This window comes from Mycteria americana, chromosome 1 (assembly GCF_035582795.1).
Source record: "Mycteria americana isolate JAX WOST 10 ecotype Jacksonville Zoo and Gardens chromosome 1, USCA_MyAme_1.0, whole genome shotgun sequence".
Lineage (NCBI taxonomy): Eukaryota > Metazoa > Chordata > Aves > Ciconiiformes > Ciconiidae > Mycteria > Mycteria americana.
The window spans coordinates 197,655,928-197,681,813 of NC_134365.1; the positions used below are offsets into that span (position 1 = coordinate 197,655,928).

The window sequence follows — 25,886 nt, forward strand, 5'->3', positions numbered from 1 at the left end:
TGTCACCCCCCCACCCCCCGATTATATTTCTGGAGAGACAGTGAGAAGAGTAGGTTGACCTGATCTCCCACAAACAAGTATTATTAAACAGAAAATTAAAGAAACTGTCCCCACATTGATAATTATTTACCGACCTTACATTATGTTCATCTTGTGACACAATTGTCTGAAACAAACTGTGCTGAACATGGTTGTTGTAACCTTGCAAATCTTGCCTCCCCCCACCCCAGATGGCTTAATCTTGCAGTCATGAATTTAAAATTTCTGAGTGTCTGCCAAAAGGCAAGAACTGAATCCAGTGCACACAACTGTACAATAGGTTCCCACATACAAAAAAATCTCAGAAAATACACGCATACACCCACCACATGAGTTGGCATATCATTCTTTTAAATCAGCATGAAGAACAAAAGAGTATTCCCTTAGGGTTGTAACTTGTAACCAGTTCATGGATTTGTCTTCCAATGAGCTTGTAGTATCTTGGTGCATATGTAGTGCAATATACTCAAGAAACAATAAATGAAATAATTTAATAAAGAAAGTATAAGTAGAAAGGAAAGGGTATGGATGTGCAGGAGCATATGAATATATTGTACTATGCCATTATATACAGAAAGTCAGAATGTACTTGCTTTCACAGATCAAACCCTTCATGAAAGTGTAAGTAAAATAAACTTCTAAAAGTGTTATGTAAAATGCACTGCAGTTGAAAGTAAAAATGTATTCACCTTGGATCCTTCAGACACTTGGAGATTATTCATATCAGGCAAAGACACGTCAAAGCTAGATGTTCCTATATTAAAATGATGAGGGTCTGCTGAGGTTGTGTCACATGATGTGGAAAGTGAGTCAATATGATTTGTATCCTCAGATGGGGAAAGAGTTATAATCTGCTTAAAAGACAACAAAAGCACAGAAGAACTGAGTACACAGGTACCCTACCACACACTGCTTTTATGAACGTGCAAAGCAGACATTGTCTTAAAGGGCAGTGACGATGGCTCTCTTAGTTTGTACATACAGACATATTATAACCCTTTCAATGTTTCTATCATAAAAATTGTATGCAAACATCCCAGAAGTGAACAATGAAAACCTGACACAGTTTCCCAAACTGGAGTCTTGTCCTATTTCTTTAAGTATTAGATACATCAGAAAGATTTACTACTGGCCATTTGTGCAAAATCGTCACATAGTAATTTGTGGGAAAAAGTGCAAATAATCATATCTGACACTTCCTGTGTTTCAAATTTTGCATTAAAATTCCTGTTTACATTTGCAAATAAGGGAAAATCAAGCAGCGACAAAACACGGCATTGAGTGCCACCCCCCCATTTCAGCTGATTAGATTGCACCTGGGCGAGAGGAAACTAAAAGCCCAGCTTATTTAAAAACAAAATCCTATCTATTCTTAAATTGCAAGTTTGCAACTTACTAGGTCTGAGTTCTCCAAGATTTGGCTGGTGGTCAGGTCCTCCTCCTCCGATGACTCATCGGAGTCCTCATGGTTCATTTTGTTCAGGCTGGGCGTGCTCCCTGAGAGCTGGCTCTCTTCCAGCAGCTGCATGTCACACTTGTCCAGGCTATCCAGGGACCGTCTGCGTACTCCCCAGTTGAAGTTGTCCATGCTCTCACCCTGAAATCAGATATAGGGTCAGCTTCCTTGATTTGAAACTCATCATATACCAACCACTAATCATTAGATCAAAGTTAGCTCAAGAAATATTTTTATGTAAAAATATAATACAAACTTGATATAAACATGATTTTGTTAAGCAATAATGTAACAGAAGCATTTATAATTTTCCAGCGCTTCACCTGGAGATAAGAGCAGAAGCATGGAAATGACAGTTAAATGAAGATTCATTCTTTTCAGTATTAGATGTTTTTCATGCATTTGCTGATTTAAGAATTCATTTTTGTAAGTCCACATATACACACACCTCAATACCGGTAGAGCAATGACAGGCAAAAGAAAAGTTTGGAAGCAATTTTAAGGGATTTTTCCATAATGTTTAAAAATATTAGGAGCACAGTTCATAGCAATGGTTCAATTGCGAAACATATGTTAAAGATTTTAGGTTCTTTGCATTATATACATAACCATAATGATGAGTAGATTTGAATGAACCCTTCGTTTACACACAAATTGTAATAGCTAAAGCAGCACACTTCTTAAAACTTTTATTCTAGGCCCATATTGCTTATTTTTGTAACTTGAATTTATTTGAATTATCTGAAGCTATACTTTGTGAATAACCTGATTAGCATTGCCTGAGATTTCATGTTTTAAAAAGGACACAGTCAAATGGACCAAACATTTTATGTTGACTTTCAGTTCTGATCCCACATGCAGTTACATAAAGCTGAGTGCATTAAACAAATTTCATAACTATTTGTTAGGCTGGTGAACTGATACAAAGATCACTTAATTTCTTTCATGTATAAAAATGACAATTAGTTTTCCACCATTTTCTCATTTGTTTACTTTATGTATTTTCCAGTGGACTGTATCCCTTTTCCCTAATTGCGCTAATTCTCTTGCTTGCTTCTTCAAGTCTAGCCAGGTTCCTCTCCAGCAAATGCAGGAGCATGTCCACAGCTGCTCCTGTCATGGACCTGCAGAGGCCAAAGGGGCCTTACACAGCATGAAGTGTCTACCCAGAAGTATCCAGCTGCAGTTTTGGGTACTTTATCTAGGTGAAAGCCCTCAACCTTATATCGACATGGGAAGGAAATTCATAGAGAAAAAATGTTTCTTTTTAAGGTTGAGGGCTGACTGTTTAAAACAAGACTCTCTAAGATGCAACACTCTTAAACAAGCAAACCAACTGCTGAAAATTCAAGTTGACAGTGATCTTTTAAATATGAATTTGACAAAAATATAGTTCTGCCTAAAAAATCATACATATTATTATCAAATCACTGATTATCTGATATCAAATCAAATCACTGAGTATCTCCTGGGCTTATGCAGATGTAAATGATGTATAATCATAGAGAAAGAGGCCTCAGTTCAGTAAGGTCCCTCAAGCAGATTTGTAATTTTAAACACTTGAGTAATCCCCATTCAGGACTACTTAATTTACTGAATGGGGACCAAACTGCATAAAGTGCAATTAATTCAATTGCAATCTTACCTCCTTAACAATCAACAAACTTGCACAAATAGATCTTATTTTGCATCATTGCCCTTTAATGCAATGAACTTTGGAATATGATTAGAAAGGGGGAAAGTTCAGTTTCATGACACTAAGCTCACTGTTCATGAACAAATATGAGGAAAAAAGAAAAAAATATTTTTTAGGAAAAAGACAATTGAGAAATGGAAGAACTGTAATCCACAAGAACATGTAGAACCAAGGAATGCGCTATATGCAAGAGCAAATGAACATGAAATTGTTATGAAGCCTGACACATTATGGGAAGAACCCTGTGTTTTCATCCTGGGACTGGGATCATATGGTAGTTTTGTAGGGAAGAGAACAGAACACATCTAAGATTTAAGAAATTAGGTCTCTTTAAATCATAAAATCAACTGTTCGGTTTCCAGCTATTTATTTTAACAAATTCTTTGGCTGTCCATCCTCCCCCACAAAGGCTGGAAGACACATGCAGCAATGGGACATCCTCCAGAAACACATCAGTTACTGAGCTAACAAATGACAAAATGACATAAATAAGCAAGCAAGCAAAGATGACTGTCATCACACCCTGATCTTCATGATGCCTTGTACAGCTATCAGTAAACTTTGCAGCCCATGTCTATCGCAATATTTCTTGTTGAAGTTTTATTCTGCAATGCCTTAAAGAAGGAAGCCAGCAAAAAGAAGAGAAATGAAAAGGGACACTTCTAGGACATGCAGTTAGAAGGGGGAGTGAATTAAAAGTGAGAGAAAAGGGTAGGAGAGACAAAACACAGTATAACCCAAAACTTGCTACAGGGGCACCCAGAATCATACTGAATTTAAAGAAGACGTCAACACATGTCTACGAAGATGCAGTTGTTGTTTTTATAGTCTGTTAAGCAATCTTTCTTTCACAGTTAACAAGCAGGAGGGAAGATGTATTTGAGAGGCTGTTCATTTTTATCTACAGTGGGAGCAAAGCTATCTCCTATCTGAAAAGCCACCAGTAACAAACATCAATTCAAAAGAAAACAGTCACTTCTTATAAATGTGTCTGGCCAGCAGTGAGCAGGCACCACATAGGACTTCTCACAATCAGCTCCCTCTGGTAAAGGAGAGGACGTGCCATTGCAGCCGCTTTAACCATTACGACAACCCAGGGGAAAGGAGAGACACAGGAAGGGCAGTAAAAAGGGAAGTAACCCTATGTGGGGGAGAGCAGTGTGGCTCCTCCATAAAGCTGGTAAGAATCATGCAAAACTTCTTTCACGCGTTTTTACCTTACTGTATTGACAAAGTATGCAAAGTTAATGGAGTCACACAAATATTGTAGGGTATAGGCAAAAGTGTTGTGGAACTGCGTAGTAAGGCACTATTTCCATATGTTCGTATCTTTTAGAGCACAGGCATTTTGAGCATAAGATTTTTTGGGGGTTGTGTTTGCATAATAACTGATATACAAACTATCAGAAACAAATATGCAAAACTGTTGTTGCTGGGGTTTGCATCAACTCATTACAATTCTCTATCATTTCAGTTCTCTCTATACATTGATAAACTGCAAGTTTAGGTCCCAAACTGGCAACCACTGATGCGCCTTTTCAGTTTTCTTCACAAGGTAAATGAATCCCACAAAGTTGGTATGAGTATACAGCTGAATTAAATTAAGCTGTGTGAATTAATTAATTTATTCAATTAAATTCAGGCTGGTAGGCAATGACGTAAACTTTCTGAAGAGGTCTCAGTTATCAGCTTTAGCAAGATGCTAATAGGAGCCAATATACCACAACTGAAAAGCTGGAAGTAGTATATAATTTGCCTATGGAAAAAATGGCCCGAACTTTACTATATTATAAATAATGAAGTTCTTCTTTTGTTTTTACATATTATTTATGCACAAATATACTAAAAGGAGAAATGGCTCAATTTGAAAAATGCTGATACTAGAATTAAGATATTTTAAAATTTGTGAAGACTGTTGAACATGTCAAAAATGAGCTTAAAATGAAGCAGAACTTTTGAGGAAGACCTCAAAAATATTTCTAATACAAGACAAAAAATGAAGCACCTGTCAGAAGTGCAAGCGCACACACACTCACCGACCCACTCACCCACGCACACACTGAAGAGGGGGAGGGCAACAACGAAACTATGATGTTATTCTGTAATACAAGTTTGCAAGAAGGCATAACATATACTGGCACATCTGAGTTCAAGTAGCATTCTTACCTGAAGTTCCTGGGTAGCAGATAGATAGAAAAACAAATAGAAAGAATCTATGTAAAATTACTGTATTAAAGACATCATAGACAAACATTTGCCTACAATTGTAACTAATATTATCACAGAAACTTCAACTCTTCAGTCTATCTTTTAAGTTTGAAAATAACCATTACTTGCTTTCACATCTTTATGAAATTTCAAACAAGTACATCTTGTGGTCTGGGGATGATACAAGCATCGCTGGCCTGTTTAAATCATAAGGTTTTTTTGGAAAGACTATTTGTGCTCTTGCTAGCTTAGGTTTTCTAACACTGTTTTATTCATGTTTATGAATATATCAAAGTCAGACCTGACATAAATGATACAGTTTCAACTCAGTCATTTGAGATGTAGCCTCTTACACCAGGTTTGAATTTGGCTAAAGTATCTGTTTATTTAAAACAGTAGTAAGTCTGGACTAAACCTTGGAATGCAAGGTCTCAGATCCATGGCAATTTAACAACTGTATTAAGTAGAAGACTACATTTTTCGTTTTACTTCACATAAAACTAGAGAAGCTTAGTATCTGCTCCACGACCGACTTAAGACAATTAGTATACTGATTAATTTAGGTCTCAGCCTTGAAGTTAGCCACATGTATAAAACAAATCTTTGCAGGGTTACTGTCCATGAAGGTAAACTAATTTTGATAGGAATTGTTCTGCACAATTATATATATAATCTGTATATGGTTTTAACTGGTGAAGAGAAAGAAGAAATTCTTGAATTTCACTGGACAAAAAAATTATCATGTGGTATTTAGTCAAAATTGCAGTCCCAAGCCCTTGTAATATCTTGAAAGCATTTAAGACACAGAAACGATTGCAGCCGGTATACTTTTTGACAAACAACCTGGTATTGCTGTTTTATCATTTATCATTGTTTAGAACATTAAAGCTCCTTCATAATAGTAGGCTAATGTATTTTCAACCATTGATGCCACCTGCCTTTTTTTTTTTTTTTTTTAGCAAAGTCATGGGCAGCTGTGAGCCAAAATTACTATATTTTGATATAGAAATTCCTGACTTGGAAAATAAGGACTCTGCGACATCTCTTTCCATTCCTTCATCCTTCCTCTTCATTGAAAAAAAAATTAAAATTCAGATGTACATGAGTTCACACCTGAGGGGTCTGTTTACCTTAAAATTATTTTACTACTGTAATTCAACTAGGGAGAAAACTGATTATTTCTTCTTGTACACATGTTCTTCTCAGGGCTAAGAGCAATGCCTGAGAGAATTCATGTTAAAATCAAGTCCAGACTATGACAAGAAAATTTATTAAACTGTTAGGTTTGCTGAACATCTGCACCTTAAGTACTTGAAAAGAGCTAACAATTTCTGAACTTTTAAATAGCAGCAAAATTGTTAGACTTGTTTGGCAATGAATATTCATTTTTGGTCTTTCCCACCCAAACAGAAGGAAATACTCCATGTTTGATATAAGCAAGGTTAAAGGGTGTAGCCCCCCAAAATTCAGCAGTTCTTCAACTTTTTCCCTTCAGCAGTTTCAGCTCAAGGTAAGCTGACAGGCTTCACCTGTCAAGACTTGATCTGGGCCCTCAGGGTTCTGTTTAGCTCCTGCATGAAATGATGAAATCATGAACACCTAAGCAGAGTGGAAGGTACATCTCTCTAAGCATTAGTGATTTCATCAGCAGTTGCAGGAGTAACAGCCCGAAGGCCTGAATTCATGTTTTGGAGGGTTACTCTTGAACCAACAGATTTGGAACAATTTCATTTTACGGGTTTTTAATCAGCAAATATATTTTTGTTAATAATTTAGACCTTTAAAAATTGTATTTAAAATAAATTCACTTGAAAGTAAATTCACTGAAAAGGTACTAGAACAGAGGCTATATCTTCCAGTAACAGTTTTGCAGTGTTTCCTAAAGTAGATTCAGAAAGGAAGGGTGTGGTAGCCTCTTACTGTTATGCTACTGAAATAAACACTAAGTGAACATTATAAATAATCTGAACTCAAAACTAAGTTTATAGTTATACAGTTAAAAGTTTTATGTTGCAAGAAGAGTATAGTGTTTAGTAGAAAGAATATCAAACTGTTTTAATAAAAAAGCTGTTTCAGAGAAAATATACTGTACCTCCCCATCTTCCAGCTCAACATCTAGGAAATCAAAGTCCCTAAAGACTCTGAATTGCTGTTCACTGTTTGAATCATCCATGTTCTCCTGCTCCCTTGTTCCGTCTTCTGAAGACACCAAGCTCGTCTGGTGCTCAATCAGATCCAAATCACCACAGGAAGAAAAAATTACCTAAAATTCAAAGGATTTCTCTTGTAACAAAATGCTCCCTCTGGTTGTTTCTTCCTAAAAGCTGTAATTGGTTATTCGGAAGACTGTATTTCCAGTACACACCTAATTCCTTCACTGAGTATTTTTAGAACACTCTTTATTATTTATGTTGGACAGGTGCCTTCAGATTAAACTTGTACAAAGAAACAACTTCATACTGCAGGAACACATCCAAGAATATTACAGCTACCACCTAATGGCTGCAGATTGCTGTTGCCTGGATGTTTGTATATATTTACAGGAACAAAATTAAGAGAACTTAGCAAAGAAAATACTGTCAAGGGGATGAAGTAGTAAGTTCATTAAAAAATCTCTGGTTAAAAATGATGTTCAAAGATATGTCAAGATTAGAAAATACAACAAACTAATATTTCCTTTCCTGCTAAAAATAATTGTATCTGCAATTCAGTTGTGAAAATGCAATGGTCCCTGTCTTGCAGAAATAAAGGACCTGTTCACCATAATACAAGTGACATACAACATACTCAAAAACATTCAGAAATTTTCCTTTCTCTGTAGAAAATATTTAATAACTATTTTAAGAGCTTCCTACCCTGGATGATCTATTGCCCGTTTCCTGGCACCAGATAATATTAATTTTTAAAGAGTAACATTAGAACTACCATCTAATGGAAAAATCAGACACCCCCCCTCAGTTTTATTTCTGTAATTTAATTTTTTACTTTATAAAGACCCTAGATCAGTAATACCAGAGGTTATTACTCTTTACTCACTGAGCTGGCATAAGTAAAATCTATAGCATCACAGATCTTTCACAGCAAAACCATATGTAGCTCTGTAAGTAAATCATCTTTAAGCAAGAGAGCCATTCACTCACTGGTCTATATGCTGAGAAATGCAGTGTGGGCCAGTACAAATGAAAATTATAGTAATGTGAAATGAAACTACGCGAATCAGGTCAGCAACTCTGGGAAACAAAGTTCTTCACTTTTAAAGTTTAGGACACAATGAAACAAAGAAATGGTCAATACAAGGCTACTTACTGAAGGGTTTTTACTCAGCCCAACTTCCTGACCACATAGAGAAAGGACATGCACCAGCTTTTCCTTTGTCCTTTTCTAGAAAACAAGATGTTTCTCAAGTGAGCATTTTTTTAACCACCCATTCTTCCGGTGGCTAGAAACATATATTAACAATTTTTAATTAGGAAGAACCAACCAAAGAATTAGTCATTAAGTGCTCAAAGCGTTGTTTTCAGAGCAACTATGCATACAAAGAAACATAAAAATAGCTGTTAATGATTTTGGTGTTTATTATTTTTAAATTAGCCTATTAATTCTATTGAGCATAATAAGGAAACACTGGATTGTGTGCATCACTTCAAAAGGACAGTTCAGAAGCTTAAAATTAAGCACATGCATAATTATTTTTTGCAGAATTGGGCCTGAGTCACAGCTATATAATCTGCTATATTTTAAAAAAAAAGTAATAAATACACTTATTCTTCATTGTTTTATTTTAACTGGCAGATAACCAAAATCAATACGGTAATCAAACATCACTTTTAGGAAAATGGTTCCAAGGAATTCTTTTTACCTGATTTCCCATGAAAACACCACTTAGAAAGTTGCACATGCTGTCTATCTGCTCTCCTTGCTAATGTCTGAACTCACCTGTCATTCTTAGCTAAATCTGACCTAGAGTCAGAGGTCTTAAAGAGATGCATTTCCTACAGGTTGAAAGAAAACCACTGGCTGAAGAGAAGAGAGACATAACTCAGCCCATTTCTGAGTCCAAAAAAGACATTCAGCATACACAGTCAGTGAGATGCTGTGCTGCCACTGCCAGGAGCACTGTGTAGGGGACAGAGGGCACAAGCATTTAAGAACTTTGTGTGTGTTACTTCAGCTGCTCGGAGTGCAACTTGTTAATGACTAGTGGGCTACTTTAAAGGAGTTTACCTGAGAGTACTGGGGTCTCTTCCAGCTCACAGGAACAAGGACATTGGAGTTAGATCCTGATGAGGTTGAAGAAGTGCTTCGGGTGACAGCCATTGCCCTGGGTTTACCATCTCGTCCAGAAGAACTTTGCAGCTCATCATACCGTCTCCCAATAATTGGAGTCTTAAATAGAGAGTAATTATTCACTAGTACTATGCTCCAGGATGAACTTATAATGGGACATATTACTTCAGCTGCAGGAAAAGATTACTTTGAAGATCATATACAGGGGTAAAACAAGGAGTGCACCAAATTTCATGTCACTTGCTATGTGAGTTATTTTCCACTGTGAATGTCTCAGTAACTATTGCCATACCTAGTAGCTAGTGCTTATGCTCATGAATAGGTAATACTCAAAGCAACTGTCAAACTAGTTTCTAACATAAGCAGCAGCAAAAAACCCAGAAAGCTTATGAAATTTATTTCAAAACCACATTTCTTGCAAATGTTTTTAATGGGTTTTTCCTAAGAGTGCTGAGCACTCTGTCCCTGTTCCAACACACAGCAAAATGCTTTCTTGGATTCATGATAGGATGCTCAGTATTTTCTAGGACTATACCTACATGAAACAACAAGAAGAAACTGTCTACACAAATAGTACAAGACGCCTTTTTATGTTCATATTTCTTTTTAACCCAAAGTCTCGCTATTACCTATATAAAAAAGTCTGTAATGCTGCAAAGTCATGCAGGTTCATAACTATAAATAGAGTGAGCTGCCCATTAAAGTCAATAGGACCATTCAGTTCTATAAATTAAAAGAATTCAGTAAGAAGTCAGAAAGTACTCACTTAAAGGACATACTTCTAAGTTTAACAGATACAGAGAACTTTGGCATCCAAGTACAAAATGCTTGGAGGGGGATTTTATACATACAGTATACTTATATATTACAGTTGGCATAATTGCAACATAGCTTTACCACCAGATACTTTTAAACACAACTAATTCTTTCCCTCAAAAAACCTAATTAAAATCCAGAAAGAGCCCTCCAGCATAGGTCATTAAATATGTCACTGTGGATCAAGAGGAATTTAAAAGACTTTCAGTTTTGTAATTTTGCTTTCTTCCCCAGTTTTTCAGCTTTCTTAAGGAGCTACAACACGTTTTAGGATTATCAAATGACAGAAGTAAGGTTTTAAGTAGCAGAATAACAAATAGTACCTCTGAAATATCAAAATGAAACTCTAAAGTCTTCCCTGGTAGCTCCTTGGAGGCACTGTTCCACACTCGATGTATTTCCATTTTTGAAAGATCGCTGTGTTGATAGGATGGTAAAACTAAACTGGCAGAACGAGAAACTACCAACTTCAGGATATTCAAGGCTTCTCTCCAGTGAATGCTCTAGAAATAAGTATATTAAATCAGTAAATGGAAAGAAAGATTCACACACATTCAAGAGTATTTACATTTTACAGTCATATTTTTTGCCGCATAATAAAAATGTGGAATTTGAATATTACTATTCTTTCTCTCTCTTGGCCACTGACAAGGTACGTACTTGCAGAATAATTTCAACAGCAGAGACCAAGACTTGCCTAAGGTGTCATTGTTAGGGAATTGGCCTGCAACCTGGGAGACCTTAGTGCAAGGCCAATTTGGCAAAGGATTTAAAATCTCATACCTGAATGCCTTAATCAGTATGAATAAATATAAGGGCCATTGCAGAATTCCCATTTATCAAAGAAGCTGACTTGACACAGGCTCTTTCCAGCTGTGAATTCCTAGTAGAAATACATATTTTCCACTTGCTGAGAATTAGGTGCAGAAGTCTTTGAAGGGAAGTGCTTATGCCACATCTCCCTCATGCTAATAATTACAAAGAGTGGTCAGTCAGGCTCTGCCTGGTATTAAGCTTGCTCCTGATGTAATGTAGCTGCAGCCTAACCCTTCCCACACAGTGAACACACAGCTGGTCATCTGGGGACGCGCAGTCTGTTAGGCATCAGGATGTTTATAAACTAGATACCACACTGGACAGTTGCAGTCCTCCCTGCTAATCTAGTCTTAAATTCTTATAAAGAAAATCAACTTATGATAGCAAATACTGCTAAGTTCCTATGTTAATATAAAGAAGATATGGTATTTACCTGTACATATTTTTCAATGGTTTTTAGCACTTCCATGTTAAACTGTTTCACAGGAATAGATGACAGGTCCATATAACTAAGAAGACTGTAGATCATCTGTAAGAGGGACTGTTGCATACTGGGAAGGCCCTTTTCTAGTAGCTGTTAAAAAAAAAGTGAAAATAACTGAGTTTTGAGACATTTCTTCTTATGGAAAAAGCTACTAGTTTCATGAATACTATTTGTACTGTTAATCTCTCTTCGCTCACTGATTTTGCAATGCCATTTTACAATCATTTTACAAGTGATGATGATACAAGTGCAAAATAAAAAAGAGCTTTAAGTTGGGAGCCAAATGCTAGCCTGTTTTGATAATGAAACATATGTTTTATATATGCCTGCCCTAACTTATCCAGAAAATACATTCAGCAGTTGAGTAAGCTGGCAGGTAAAATTTACACTGTAACTGGGGAAGCACATCCAATAAAAACAGGGAGTATCTTTTTATTTCTACCTTTGCTGAAAGTCAGTGAGAAAAAAGAAAACATGCTGAAGAAACAAAACTACTACTATTCAGACATCAATATATATTTATCCAAATATACTTCACTGCCAGTGCTCACTGGCTGTAACTGCCAAGGAAACATTTTCTGTTAAGGAGGAGATGGAGTCCCTGGGCTCTCTTACTGTAGAGGCTAATACAAAAAAGGGCTTGATCTAAATCCCGGAATTTTGGAACACCTGAGTGTAGATCCCGGAATACCACAATGAGCCTTGGAAATGCAACTGTGCTCATATACATACACGACAGTAATTCAGGAGGCGTACTGACAGACGTGCTATGTTTGCACATGTGTGTGAAATATTTCAGCCCAAAATTTCCTGGAAGGTAGCACGTTCTTTCATTGGTGACAGGTCCTGTCCCACCCCACAAATTTCAGAGGCAAACAAATGTTATTGCTGGAGGTTACCAGAGGCTCAAGACTAGACTCTATCCTTCTGTTCAGGCCAACAAAAAAGTTCTTCTAACAGTGGTTACTAGAGATATTAGGATCTAGAAAACAATTATTTATAAAAACTCTATGCTGCCTCATGTCTTCCATCAGAGAAAAATTTCAACTGTTATCCAAGTGGAGACTAGTAATTTATTAGATGCCCTCTAATCTAACATAAAATCTAACAAAAATCTAACATAAAATTAAAGTAAGCTTTCAGTAATGTGTTTGTATGCTGATTTTGGTAGTGGAGGTTCCAAGTTCTACTGCACTATTAAATAGTGATTTTTTCCTCATCTGTAGACTGAGATCCCCAAGTATTTTTCTAGAAGAAATGATCATTTTTCATGGATGGAGCTGTAATATGTAAAACTGAGTAAGCAGCACTCCTTGTCACTGTAAGGTTTGGATAAGAACAGAGTTGAAATGTCTTATTTTATGCTAGGATCATACCCCTAGCTGACAAGCAATTACCTGCCATCAAATAGGTTAAATGCAAATTTTTGTCTGAATGGCAATAATTGAAGCTTTTACCTTCTGCTGAGAACATTTGTTCTTGTAGTCTTAATAACTTGTGGTAGAAAGTCCCCTTCTGAAGGTATACATGTGTGTTTGGAGGGGTCACGGTTGCAACACAGATTTCCTTTGTTATTCTTAAGCACTGCATGTCTCACAATTTCCCTCAGGCCCAAGTGCTGGGGACTGAGCCAGGATTGTTAAAGCTCGAGGCTCTGTAACCAATGGCTATAACAGTCAACTGTGGACTGCCCAGTGGGGCTGTTAACCCGTTTGGCTTTACCTATTGACAGTATATCCCACAGCCAGTTTATAGGAGACAGGAGCACATTGTTTATCCTGGTCTGGGGATTAACTAAGAAGAAAAGTGGAAACATATTCTGAATGCTGGAAAAATCTTTTTCATGGCCACAGCAGGCTGAACAAGATGGTTTCTTGTCTCTTGCTCCTCCTCCAGACTGGCAGCTACCCTATGCCTATACAAATATTCCCAGACATGACTCAACAGAGCTGCAGTCAATGTAAATAGAGAAAGGAAGTCATGCTTACTACTCTGTCATCCTGCGATGATGGTGCTATGTGAGGAATGTGCCTTAATTACGGTCAAAAACCTGCCTGACTTGAGGTTAATATAGTAGTGTGGTGCCAATCTACAGCAAGGGGGAAGTGTAAAGAAAGAGTCTCCAGGTGCACGTCTAAGCCCGTTTTGAGGGGAGTGAGATCATGTGCAATGGTCTTTGTGGAGGTGCTGCAGCAGTAGTAACTGTATGTAGAGCACTGAAGGGAAAACAGAGGGGCAAATGCTTTCCTAAGGCTGGGAAAGCAAAGGAGAAAGAGTTTAAACCTCAATTTTTACAGCATTTATTTATTAGGAATATAAGTTTCTGCTGTGAAGGAGACACTTGACTCTGGCGAATTCAGAGTCGTGTTTGAAGAGCTAATAGTCCTTCAGAGTCTTTGAGTTTGAAAACAGACTGAAAAAGCTCAGGGTCCTGTTTTAGTCTCCTACAGGAGAGTCATGACTTTCACCGTCAGTCAAGATCCGATATGATTGTTTACTTAGAGCGTCCACGTACAAACAAGGTGAGGAATTGCTGCTTGAGGCAGCAGGGCCAAGTTTGCTCTCAAGTCTGAGTGAGCGTGGGAGCACAGCGTGGCCTCTCAGGCTCTTGGAAATCTGTGGATAGCCAGTATGAGAGATGCCTGCAGAGTTTCTGTAGATCCTTTGGCAGAGGGGAGAATGAATCTGCTCCAAAAACCAAAGCTGCTCTAAAGAAGCTAGTGAATTTATGCCATGAATACAGAACTGCCTTCTCCCTGTATGAGAGGGGAGACTGAAGGCATCTCACTACAGCATAGAAGTGAAGGGATAAATCTGAGAACTCTACAAGAAAATGGTGTCCTGATACTGATCTGACACAGGAAGCAGAGGATCAAGTGACCTTAAGCTAAAGAGCAGAACTGAGCTTTGGATTCTCAGTAACAACACTGCATCAGCTCTATACTCCAGGCGTTGTTGTAATAATCAAATGTAAGCATACAATTCACATAATGTTGATGTTGCTATAGAAATCCATTGTAAAGCCCTACCCTATCTCCATAGAAACTAAGACAATGTACCTTTGTCTAATAAGCAGGATGTGGCTGTTGAAAGCAGAAGTTTAACTGATGTATTACTAGTCTAGTTAGTAAACCATGAAGAACCACTTAGATCTGCCAAAAAGGTAGGAAACTAGGGGAAAGGTAATTCCAGAAGGGAGAGATCGCGACCCCCGACTCACAGACCACCTACCCCAATATACCACTGACTCAAATGATGAAGTTGAAGAACAACAACTAAGCATGTGTACTAATTTACATGCTGGGCAAAGAGATTTTAACCAATCATTTAATGGAATAACACTGCATATGTATTAGGAAGTTGAATACGTTAATGCTTTGTGTATAAATAACTGTTAATTTGAAAGCTCGGTGTGTTGTCTTGAGACAGGCACCCATATCTGTGCAAATATGCAATAAAATACCTCTGCTCTGTGTGTATATTGGCATTTTGCCCACTGGGTAAATAAACCCTGATTTTTGGGACAACAGCATGAAAAATGTTAGGAGTAAGTGAGCACAGGGGAAAACCTGGGCAGCAAGATGATCCCATTCAGTGTTAGAGGAATGCATACAAATTTGTATCAAGAACCAGATCCTTATATAGCAGAAGATATCTTATTTATGCTGCTAAATGCCTTCTGGAATTAGTCCTTCTCTTATTTTCCTCAGCAAGATCTAAATAAATGTTGTTCAGTTTCTCTCTCTTTCACAGTGGAAAATCTGACTGGCTGATGAGTGAAGCTGCCTTAAGATGTATCAGCCCTGCAGACCTTTGCTGGCTTTTGTTTTAGTGTTCAATATTGATTTCTTATAGTAATTCCCTTTCTTTCTGCTAATATCTGCTCTTTACTCTTAATTATAAATAACAGCTACAGAGAGCCCCCAGTAATCTGCAGGCAGACTTCAGCTCTTTGGGTTGTTAGGCAACAGAAGAGTTAAACCAGTAAAAAATCTTTGAAAACTTACCTCAGCCAAATACGTAACCATACTCAAAGTAATATCAGCAAATGCTTCATGAAGGTAACGGCAAACCACATTTACCCAGGTAGCACAGTCCCTTGTATAGCTGTGTGTTTTATAAAGGGTCATGACATGTGCAAGATTTGATAGCTTGGGGTTCTTCTCCTCCAAACAAACCTAATTAAATATAAATGTCAAAACACATTAAGAACAAGACAACTGCATTTACAGGGTTTGAGGATGAACAAAACAGTAAATAACTTTGATACCTGTGCAATCCTTTCGGCTATATCTTTACAAAACTGGTTTGGGCTGTCAAAATGCTGAATTAAATGGGGCAGGAGACATAAAACATTCAGTGGAAATCCTAGAACAGGAAAATACAGAACAAAATGCGTATTTTGGACAGCAAGAGCCACATGATCTTCAAGCTGGTGCTGTGTGGGAGGTCACGGTTTCAATATTACATTAGCTGTAAACTCACACAGACTCTGTCAAGTTGTTCATGCCACTGGCCATGCCACATTTGTCTTAAAGGGGCCTTAATTTGAAAATCCAGTATATCATTTAGGCGACAGTACTGTTATAGAGCGTGAACCTATTTCTGCAAACGCTACTGCACAAACAGGTATTTACAGGATAAAATATCTCACAAAAGTATATATTTTATTCCTGTTAGAGATTATGTTTATCTTTTCCACTTAACGGGCTTATTGACAGTCTTAACTGGTGGCATTTTCATTACTGCTGCTAAAACACAAGAAGAAATTTAGTGAGTATTGATAAATGAACAACTGTTCATTTGGTCAGGCTGCCACAATGTTTTGGTCAGGCTGCCAGGCACAGCTTCCATTGTTTTATACTGTTCAAGTTTAATAACAACAACAATAACAACAACAACAACAACAACAACAACAACAACAACAACAACAACAATAATATCATCAAAATTCTGATAGAACTGGTCAGATGAGACTACTCAAATGGTGTTTTTGAAGCTAGGAGATGGCTCCTGCGCCAAGTGCCAGCCGCTGTCATTAGCATAAGGGCTTTGTCTGGAGCTCTTCTGCACCAACTCATAGCTCAAGGTAGCTGATGAACTACAGACAGCGACTGTAACCAGGAGCTGTAAAAGAAGCTGCTCCAGTTCAGGTGGGAGCTCAGAGCTCAGAAGTCAAGAATTTGTATCCGGACACAATCTGTTTCTTGAAAAGAAAGCATCTGCTCTACAAAAATATCTTGCTAACCATTCATTCCCTCTCGTTCTACACAATTAAACAAGTTGCCTAAGCTAGGAGCGTAATTTCCCTAGGCTTCCTCTATACTCAGGGAAAAGAAAAAGACACCTCCAGATGGTACCGTCACAGCCCATGTGTGAATTACCCAACCGAAGTCCAGAACACAGGCACCACACAGGTGCTTAAGAGGTGGACAAGCTGTTCATGGCATTCATCCCCTTACTTTGTGTCTAAGCTTGTTATGACTTAGTTGTGAAGCCTGCACAATTGTCTTAATATCTATGTTTCTGACTGAGACAGAAGAGTAAATACCTGGAACAATACAGAAACTGTCTTCAAGAAATATAATTAAGACGTGGTCACAACCTCAACTAAATAATTGGGAATTCCAAAATGTTACCTTATTTCCTTATAACCCATGCCTCTCTCCTAGCTCACTAATGTGCTATTGTAGTTTATCTAAAAAGTGTACAAGAGTTTTCAATATTTATATTTCTAGGAAAAATCCCATGAAGCACTAATTTAAAATAAAATAATTTGCAATATTCTGAAAATAATTCAGTAGAAAAACTAGCCAAAATAAGTTCTAGAAAATGTCACAGTATCTCCTTCCATATGTTTATTTTGTCAGCACTCAGAAACTTTATATGCTCCTAAGCACTAGAAATGAAATGTGAAATAATACATGACCGCTTTTCTCCAAAACCTTATTGTGCAATACATTCACTTCTCAGAAACATGTTATATTCCTATGAAATTTCCAAAAAGCCCACCCAACTCAAAGCAGAAGTACATTATGCTATATTAGAAGAGAAAGAAAAAATGCCATTTTTGGTTTTGTGCAGATAGCCTAATTCTGCCATCAAATGTCAAAGCAACGGAAACTGAAAGAGAGGAAAGTACACTGGTTTTACCTATAGCTTGAGAGGAATCCACCATGGATATTCGAGACACTGGTGTCAGCAAACTAAAAAGCTGTAGTGTGAGATCAGTGGTAGTAAGGGAGGTGAATCCTTTCAGGAGTAGCTGCTGAAGCCCTGAGAAGTCTGCCCACTTCAGCTGCCCTTGCAACTTCTCTAACTTCTCCCGGTTTTCAGCTTTATCTAGTGGCAAATGAGCCAGAAGTTTATTTAGTAACCGCAATGCCATTAGATACTCAAACTCAAAATCTGATTCCATCAAAGCCACAGCAACCCAGAAGATGGTGGCCAGTAGGTTGGTTGGATTGTTAATATGGGATGGGTCAGTGAGACTGTCCTTCAGGGAAGATGAACTTCTGGTTTTAGAGGACAGGCCTTGTTGGGTGCACGCCTGAATTCTGTCTAGCGTGGCACTGCGTGGTGGGTCCGAGGACTTGTCCACATCTCCAAACTTTTTGGGTACAGAGAAGCTCCTCTGGTGCCTGCTTCGTTCAGCAGTGGCTGTGTTACCGCTTGCAGGATTCACATTCAGCTGTCCTGTGCTCTTCCGGTTTGCAGTCAGTTTGGTGCTTGATGTTAAATCTGGCGAAGATGAACTGAACCCAAAATATATAACATACATTGCAACGTATGAATGCACAGCTTGAAACTTGTACATATTGTATGCAAATTAAGTACTTATCAAACTATAAATAAATATTTAAATAGGAAAAGTAAAACACCACACTGTCTATTGCAGCCTGTCTTTTTTTTCAGAAGTGCCCGCAGACATGATTGAAGTGAGGTTCACGTGGCACTGCACCAAACCAGAGCAGGGTAGTCTACAGTCAAGACAGGTAAGAACAACACGGGGAGAAGAGATACAGAGCTGTGAAGTGACCTGCGGAAATGCCCATATAATGGGGCAGTGGCAGAACTGAAAACAATTTTGGTCTTTAAAATGCCCTCATCAGTGGAGCAAACCCCAAACTTGGCCCAGCTGGCAGGCTGCACAATGACTTACTGGCTAATGTGAGAACTGTGGGCAGAAAAAGCAGCGTATCTCAAGCAGAACCACAAATATGCCACATTATCCTCAAGAAACCTGTCATGTGGCTGCCTAGGTTCTTGCTAGTACAGGTCCTTCAGAAACCTTGTTGTCATTGCATCCTCCTGCCTAAGATCTCTTCAAGATGGTTTACAGAAAGAGGAGGTGTTTCAATACCAGTGACTGATGCTTCCTCATGGACTATCATGTGATGATCCAGACAATCCCTATCAATTATCTGTACAGATGAACACTCTGTGTTGATACATGCAAAGGAATTTTGTTCTGGAGAACAGCTAATTCCTGACTCTCTCGTCCCATTCCTACCTCATATACTATGAGTCCCTACTGTCTATAACACTTGAAGAGGATCTTATGGAATCAGTATTGTCAGGGTAAAGAATATTGCATCCCACTGCTTTCTGGAGTGTTTCTTATTTTCTGCTCCATTTTGCTCTTTCCTGAAATGTGCACTAAAGAAAGGTAAATAGCTCTTAGTTTAGAAAGTAGAAGCTGTATTTCCCCACCTCTACTCTGTCACAAGGCAATACATGTGTTCTGCCATTGCAGTATAATATATAGCACCCTGCCTACTAGCTTCAGAAATTATAGCCCCTGTATTTTAGTTCTTTATGTAAAACATGGTAACTTATGGTCATTTTTCAAACACATTCCCTATTCTGTTGTTGCTATTAGGAGTCAGACAGACATTAATCTCCCTCAGTACTGCCAACAGCTGTGTTACAGAAGAAGCCTGCAATTTCCCTCCATGTGCAAAGGTCTACTTTAAGGCCAAGGGTTTCACGAAGATGGTCTACATGTCTAGCAAAATCCATGGGTTATGTACACATGGGACAAAATTCTCCCTAGTTTTATTAAGGAGAACAAACCATGATCACTCACTTCTTGGGGAATGCTTCATCTGAGAATGATAGGTTGTATGAAATCAATATTCAAAAAAACATGTTTTTTCCCAGATATGTTTTCAAGTATATGGTACAAAGGTGAAAAAAATACAATATTTTTAAAGGATGTTAAAGTAAGTTATAGCCAAGTGGCAGCAAGGCAGAATTTACAATGCATTGTAAATTTCCATTAGTTCTATCAACATTATTTCAACTATTGCAAAATTTGGCTGAGATGTGCTCTTAGTCTAGTTCTCTGAAGGTTATAAATGAGCTCAGTCTTATCAAAATAGTTTTATGCTGTCAGATTGCAGAACTGCACACCTAGTATCATGAGACACTGGAAAAAAAGATATAGTTAGGAGAACATGTTCTTACCGTGATAACACCGTCAAAAGATCACTGTTCTTCAAACAGTCAGACAGATTATCCACAGCAGCTTCCAAAGTGAGTAGTGCCTCCATTACATACCCCTATCAATGCACGAGGTTAACCATTTCAACAAAGACATTCAAAATAGTGAACATTTAAAAATCTTCAGTTCATAAAAGGAATAGGCACCTAATGAAAACCTATAATTTCTCCTGAAAAAAGAACAACATTCACATCAATGCCACTGCCCTGAACATTAAAATGTCACTACAAATGTGTTTTATTTTCTGCCTCTGAATGATGTATGAAGGCATGCAAGAAGGGCACATATCTCATCAGGGGATTGGTAATGGCATACAGAACCTCTGACTTGCAGGTCACTCATTTAAATTCTGCACAAGCAGTTGTGACAGAATATTACTGTCATCTTGTGGCAGTTTCATTACCTAAGTGAAATATGGAGGTGATGTCAGTCTATTTCTTATTAAGAGCTAGTAGTTCTCTTTATGAAGTCTTGAATCTCACAATAAATAGTCTCTGATTGTAAAATTTCAGGAGAGAACAGTCTGTTTAGCTAAACCAAGTGAACATCATAGTTCACTAAGAGAGGACTGGATCAAATTAGGTCAGTGTAAGTTTTGTATTGTTATGGATGGTGTGGATTTCTTTATTCCAAAAGATGTTAACATTTGAGAAATGAGGTGGTGTCTACTTCATATTGTCAGATTACATCAGCAGATAGGATGATGGGCTCCTTAAGCACAAATTAATGATGTGAAAAGGGAACAAATGGTCATCATGAAGATTTCATTTTGAGTGACATTTACTAGATGTTTTCTAGTTGTTCTCTTTAGAGATATATAAGATTGTAACAGCCTGATGAAGGCTTTGATAAGGTACATATGGATTCAGTAAACTCAGAGGTAACGTTTTCTAAGGCCACATTCTACTTTGCATCACTTGACTCCAGAACATCTTGTTAAAATGGTAATTTCAAATTAAGTATACATTAAATCAACAGTACTAAGAAGCATTATGTACAAATGCATACCTGAATCTCATCTCCATGCTCTCCAATAACTTCCACCAATCTTGACAGAAGGTCAGACAATGCATGTGCAGAAAGGGGCTGCTTTAGGGCCCTGAATATCTGGAAAGAGCGACCTGCATAATGTCTTGAAGAGCTTGAAAGAGCTGTTTGTAAAGCAACTTCACTCAGATGCTGCTCCAAATGAAAACCTAAGCAGAAGAATAGTATGTAATTTTTTTTTTCCTTAATGACAGACTTTACTCATAAACAGGGTCATAAGCAGGCTGAACCAACTCTGTGGGGGGGATGCGCTGTAGTGTATCCTGCAAACCCTGTGAGAAATGGAGATGCAGAAATGTCTGGGTTTGGGAGAATTTCCCACTGTTTACATTTATTTCACATAGAATGTAACTGCAAAACCAAAATTCTGAGCCTGCAAACGTTTGTCAGCAAAAACCTGAAATTCTTCATCTGATTTAAATTTTTTTACAACTCCTGGGCAAACTTTCAAGCCATCCACTATTCTTGCTGGCTGCAACACAGTAACTTCTGCACACTCCAAACCTAAAGCCAAGCTGAATTAGGAGTCTTTCTATTAGCTTCAGAAGGCTTTGGATAAGATCTTAAATATAAATACTGATGCTGCATTCTGCTTTGATCTTTAAGATATTTAATTAGTGACTGTGTTGGTTTTCAAAATATAATCCGTACATTTCCTAAGCTCTAAAAATATAATAAATTGAAACTAACTTTAATTGCCAGAAGAAATTTAACAAAGTACATTTACTTAGTAACTGTGCTGTATTTTACCAACAGGACATAGAGGAGCTTTTATCTGGTAGCTTTTGTCAATCAAAAGGCTTTCTACCAACAGCTTTGAAGAAATGTTTGATTTAACATTCAGCCACAGTCCAATCTACCATGATTTTTTTATAGCAACTCTTTCATATGTCATACATCCTTGTTAAGACATACAATATGTCGTGCTTCTGCATAAGCAGATCTACTAAGTCACAGGATAAACATTCAGTGTGACCTTGAGGGAATATTCTTTTATTTATGAAAGGAAAAAAAATCTACTACCTGACTTGGAATCTTTAAATACAGATACAACATGACGCAGAAAATTAGTAAGCTGTTCAGCACTCTTGGTGTTCTGATTTTTGGGTGTGATATCTTCATGGCACCAAAGTGGACCAAATGCCCTTAAAGAAACACATAACAAAGTGCAAAATTTCTTTGAGTTATCTGAAATAGATGTAATCAGTTAAAATATACAAATTGTAAAGGCAATTAGATATTTCCTGGGCCACAGCCTAGAAAACGTGCAACTGAACAGAATTTTATGAGCAAAATACAAGTAAATAAATATTCCGATGCTGTATTTTACAAAACCTCTCTTTTAAAATATAAGTTATACCATTTAGAGAGCAGCATAAACAAATCCCTGTTTTTTAACTTAACATTGTGCCTAGGATCTGCTGGCTGTAGTTAGTAGTTAATACTAGTTTCACCATGGCCTTTCACTATGCCCTGTACACTTCATATCTAATTTTATAATAATAAAACTGTCTTCTTCTGTTAGTTCATTGTTGAACATAATACTATTAGTCAATTAAACATTTTATTTGTGTCAGGTAAAATTTTTTTCTGTTGTTCCTGACACTGTAGTGCTTTTAAGTACCTACCTACTTCTATAAGTATCAATAAAAGAGGAATGGGAGTCTGTAATTACTATAAAAGCTCAGTCATTTTCATTTGAGTCTTTTAAGTTGCTACAGATAATTGTAGAGAAGACATGAATGTATGCATTTTGAGTACGAACGTGTCCTCTGCTTATCTCCATTACCTGGTTGTCAGAAACTCAATTAATTTGTTTGCTTTCTCATCTGTTTCAGCAGCAGTGTCCATGTCCTCAACCTCTTGTGTAATCTGTGGGAGATTTCCACTGCTGCCTCCCAGACTGATACTAGAGGAGGTGGAGCTGGAGCTCAAGCCAGAGTCCGGCACTGGAGATGACTGGTATTCCCGCAGAAAGTCAAATCCACCTGCCAGCAGAAAGGGAGGAGATAAGGATGGAATGCACTGTTGGGCCAGCATTACAGATTAAAATGTCCGCCAAGCAGCTCTTTTCAGAGTCAGCAGCAGAAACCTTCTACTGGGAAACACGGGGAAAACCTGCAGAACATAACAACCCTCAAACGCCAATGGGAGTGAAAATGGTACCCTGTGCAGAATCCAATACAAAATGAAAAATACCAAAGCCAAGATATTTTTTGTACTGCACAATGGCTACAGTACTTGAAAAATAAATGTTACATGGCAATTTACAATCAGAACTATGTCTTTCTGTAAAGTGAATTTTGAAGTTGGCTAAGTGCATGCAAAGTTCAGCTCACTTCTCTGGGCTAGTCTGATGAGGAAAAAAACCTCTGCAGGATAGAATTTTTAGGACAATGATGTTGTCCTAATTTTACAAATGTAATGGAAATGGAGACACAAATGTTTAAGGCTTCTGTTCAACACCTTTAGTAATTGTAAACACTGGACCACTCAAATATTTTAAGCATTAAGGTTAAGCATCTGAGTAAGAGTTCTGCTAGATCAAAAGCTTGCCACACAACTTCAGAGCTGGAATTAGAAACTAAGACCTGTTTTCTTAAGGTTAGACTGCTAGTCATCTTCGGCTGTATCTACAACAGAAAAACTGGCCTTGCCAGAAGGCTGGGAGCAGGAGTGGCCTCTCTACTGACAAAATCCACTGCAGGTCAGGAGACTTTTAATTTAGTTGCCTGACATTATGTGGAATGAACCTGAGCCGAAGTATTTTCAATTAGGATTCTTTGCTATAGCTATTCACCCACACTCTCACTCTTTATATTAGCTGATAAAAAAAGAATCCAAATACAAAGTTTTGATAACTTCGTGGCCTTAGAGGTGCAGACACAGGGTATCAATTATGTTTTTCAGAGACAGGAATGAAAACAGTTTTTCATTTTGGCAGAAAAGCAGTAATATAATTTTAATGTAAAATTTTATTCTGTATTTAATAATTCATGGATGTGCGTTGGAAAGGAGACCTACACAATTCAAGATGGAAAATTCATGTGTGAGGTAATTTTGCACAGACTTTATTCAGAATGAAACCTAAAAAGGCCAAATTAATTAATTGATCTGAAATACGTATCCCTTCTTCTCATTACTTTAAAATATTTTTTGTTTCTCATGAAAAAAAATCAGTTATCAAGTAATATTCTTTATAAAGCCAAACTATTTATTACTTTTGGTTATATTCCTAAGGAACCACAGAAATGCCACTAATTTGATTATCTCTCCTTTTCATTTCTCACTGTATGGTGAAGTTCTTCACCCTCTCCCAGACAACTAATCCTACCTCCATAACTCTACACAGGTTCTGTGATTCCTTCAAATCTCAACAGCACGCTTGCTTTTAGTAATACTACATGATAATAGTAAATCTAGCTAGCTGCTTTCTACAAACTTTTCCTAACCAACCCCTTAAAAATAGGTAAATTGCCAAAAGTTAACAGAACACCCATCTCAGCAGGGGTATGAAGTAAGCCTCCTAATGCAGAAACAGATTTCAGGACAGAAATGAAGTGTATCTGTGGAATAAAGGAGGGTGTATATCATGTGAAATTTAACTTAATAATGGAAAATCTGAGCTGTATATTTTGCTGCTCCTCCTGTGTTGGAATTATTTATTAATTTCTTTTGAAGGTTGAGGAGTGATTGCCCTCATTTAAAGCAGTCCTGGCTCCCTAAGGGGGAAGTTAGGAAGTTATTAGCTGTATTAATGTTTAAAATTCTACATTATATATTTTGCCTTACATCAGATAGCTTTCTCACTATCATGAAAAGTTATCTAATAATAATTTGAGTGCATGTCCAGAGTAGTTCACATGGAATTAATATTAATGGCAACTGTTCATATTTGCCACTTTACCACTTTAATTTATCAAAACTGTTATATTTAAGAAAGTAACCATGACATCCTACTTTCAAAAACCTCACAGTATAATGCAATGTTCTTTTCGTCTTTTGCTTTATTACCTGTATAAAGATATTCAGGTAAGTATGCTGGTTGTACTGTCAGAGTCTTGGTCTCATTCATCTCTCTGGTCTGAAGAAGCACTGATGCAATGGCTTGATAGTTGCTATTGCAAGATAATGCAATCAAAAGGTGAAGCAGTAACTTTTTACTGTGTTCAAAGACTTCAGGGCGGTAATGGTCAAGACCTAAAAGAAAAGGTTACAGCAATCACTGAGTATGAAGTAATAATAAACAAGTTCACATTCCAGAAATTGCAAAAATTCCAAGGCAGATCGTGGCAACAGTGCAAGCAAACAAAAGATGCAGTATTTCCGGAGACAGTTACTAGTGGTTTTACTTCAAATGTATGTGTATATTTAGTTTCCAGACTGAGGTCCCATACAGGAGGTGCAAAACAATGTGTGGTAATACAACTTTATGCATTCTGTCTCACTGCAGTGTTAATTTGACAGGGCTGGGAAAACTCTAAAAATGAGAAATTCTTGGTTGTGGTTGTAATTACATTGCTTAACTCAG

At 37.5% G+C, this 25,886-nt stretch overlaps 1 protein-coding gene across 6 annotated transcripts in view; it reads right to left on the bottom strand.

The window, feature by feature from the left end:
• FRY (FRY microtubule binding protein) overlaps positions 1 to 25,886 on the bottom strand; it is a 207,821-nt gene that overhangs the window by 30,171 nt on the left and 151,764 nt on the right. For 3 of the 6 annotated variants that reach the window (XM_075490798.1, XM_075490797.1, XM_075490795.1), the window contains 15 exons: positions 25,370 to 25,555; positions 23,145 to 23,343; positions 22,379 to 22,500; positions 21,317 to 21,504; positions 20,272 to 20,366; positions 17,956 to 18,557; positions 16,073 to 16,170; positions 15,810 to 15,980; positions 11,752 to 11,892; positions 10,826 to 11,005; positions 9,624 to 9,785; positions 8,706 to 8,780; positions 7,492 to 7,662; positions 1,436 to 1,636; positions 729 to 890 (listed from right to left, as the gene is read on the bottom strand). In XM_075490798.1, coding sequence (XP_075346913.1) covers positions 729 to 890; positions 1,436 to 1,636; positions 7,492 to 7,662; positions 8,706 to 8,780; positions 9,624 to 9,785; positions 10,826 to 11,005; positions 11,752 to 11,892; positions 15,810 to 15,980; positions 16,073 to 16,170; positions 17,956 to 18,557; positions 20,272 to 20,366; positions 21,317 to 21,504; positions 22,379 to 22,500; positions 23,145 to 23,343; positions 25,370 to 25,555 — 2,753 coding nt within the window. Of the gene's footprint in view, positions 1 to 728; positions 894 to 1,435; positions 1,637 to 7,491; positions 7,663 to 8,705; positions 8,781 to 9,623; positions 9,786 to 10,825; positions 11,006 to 11,751; positions 11,893 to 15,809; positions 15,981 to 16,072; positions 16,171 to 17,955; positions 18,558 to 20,271; positions 20,367 to 21,316; positions 21,505 to 22,378; positions 22,501 to 23,144; positions 23,344 to 25,369; positions 25,556 to 25,886 lie in introns of all 6 variants that reach the window. The other 3 variants (XM_075490796.1, XM_075490794.1, XM_075490793.1) reach the window with 1 other exon arrangement.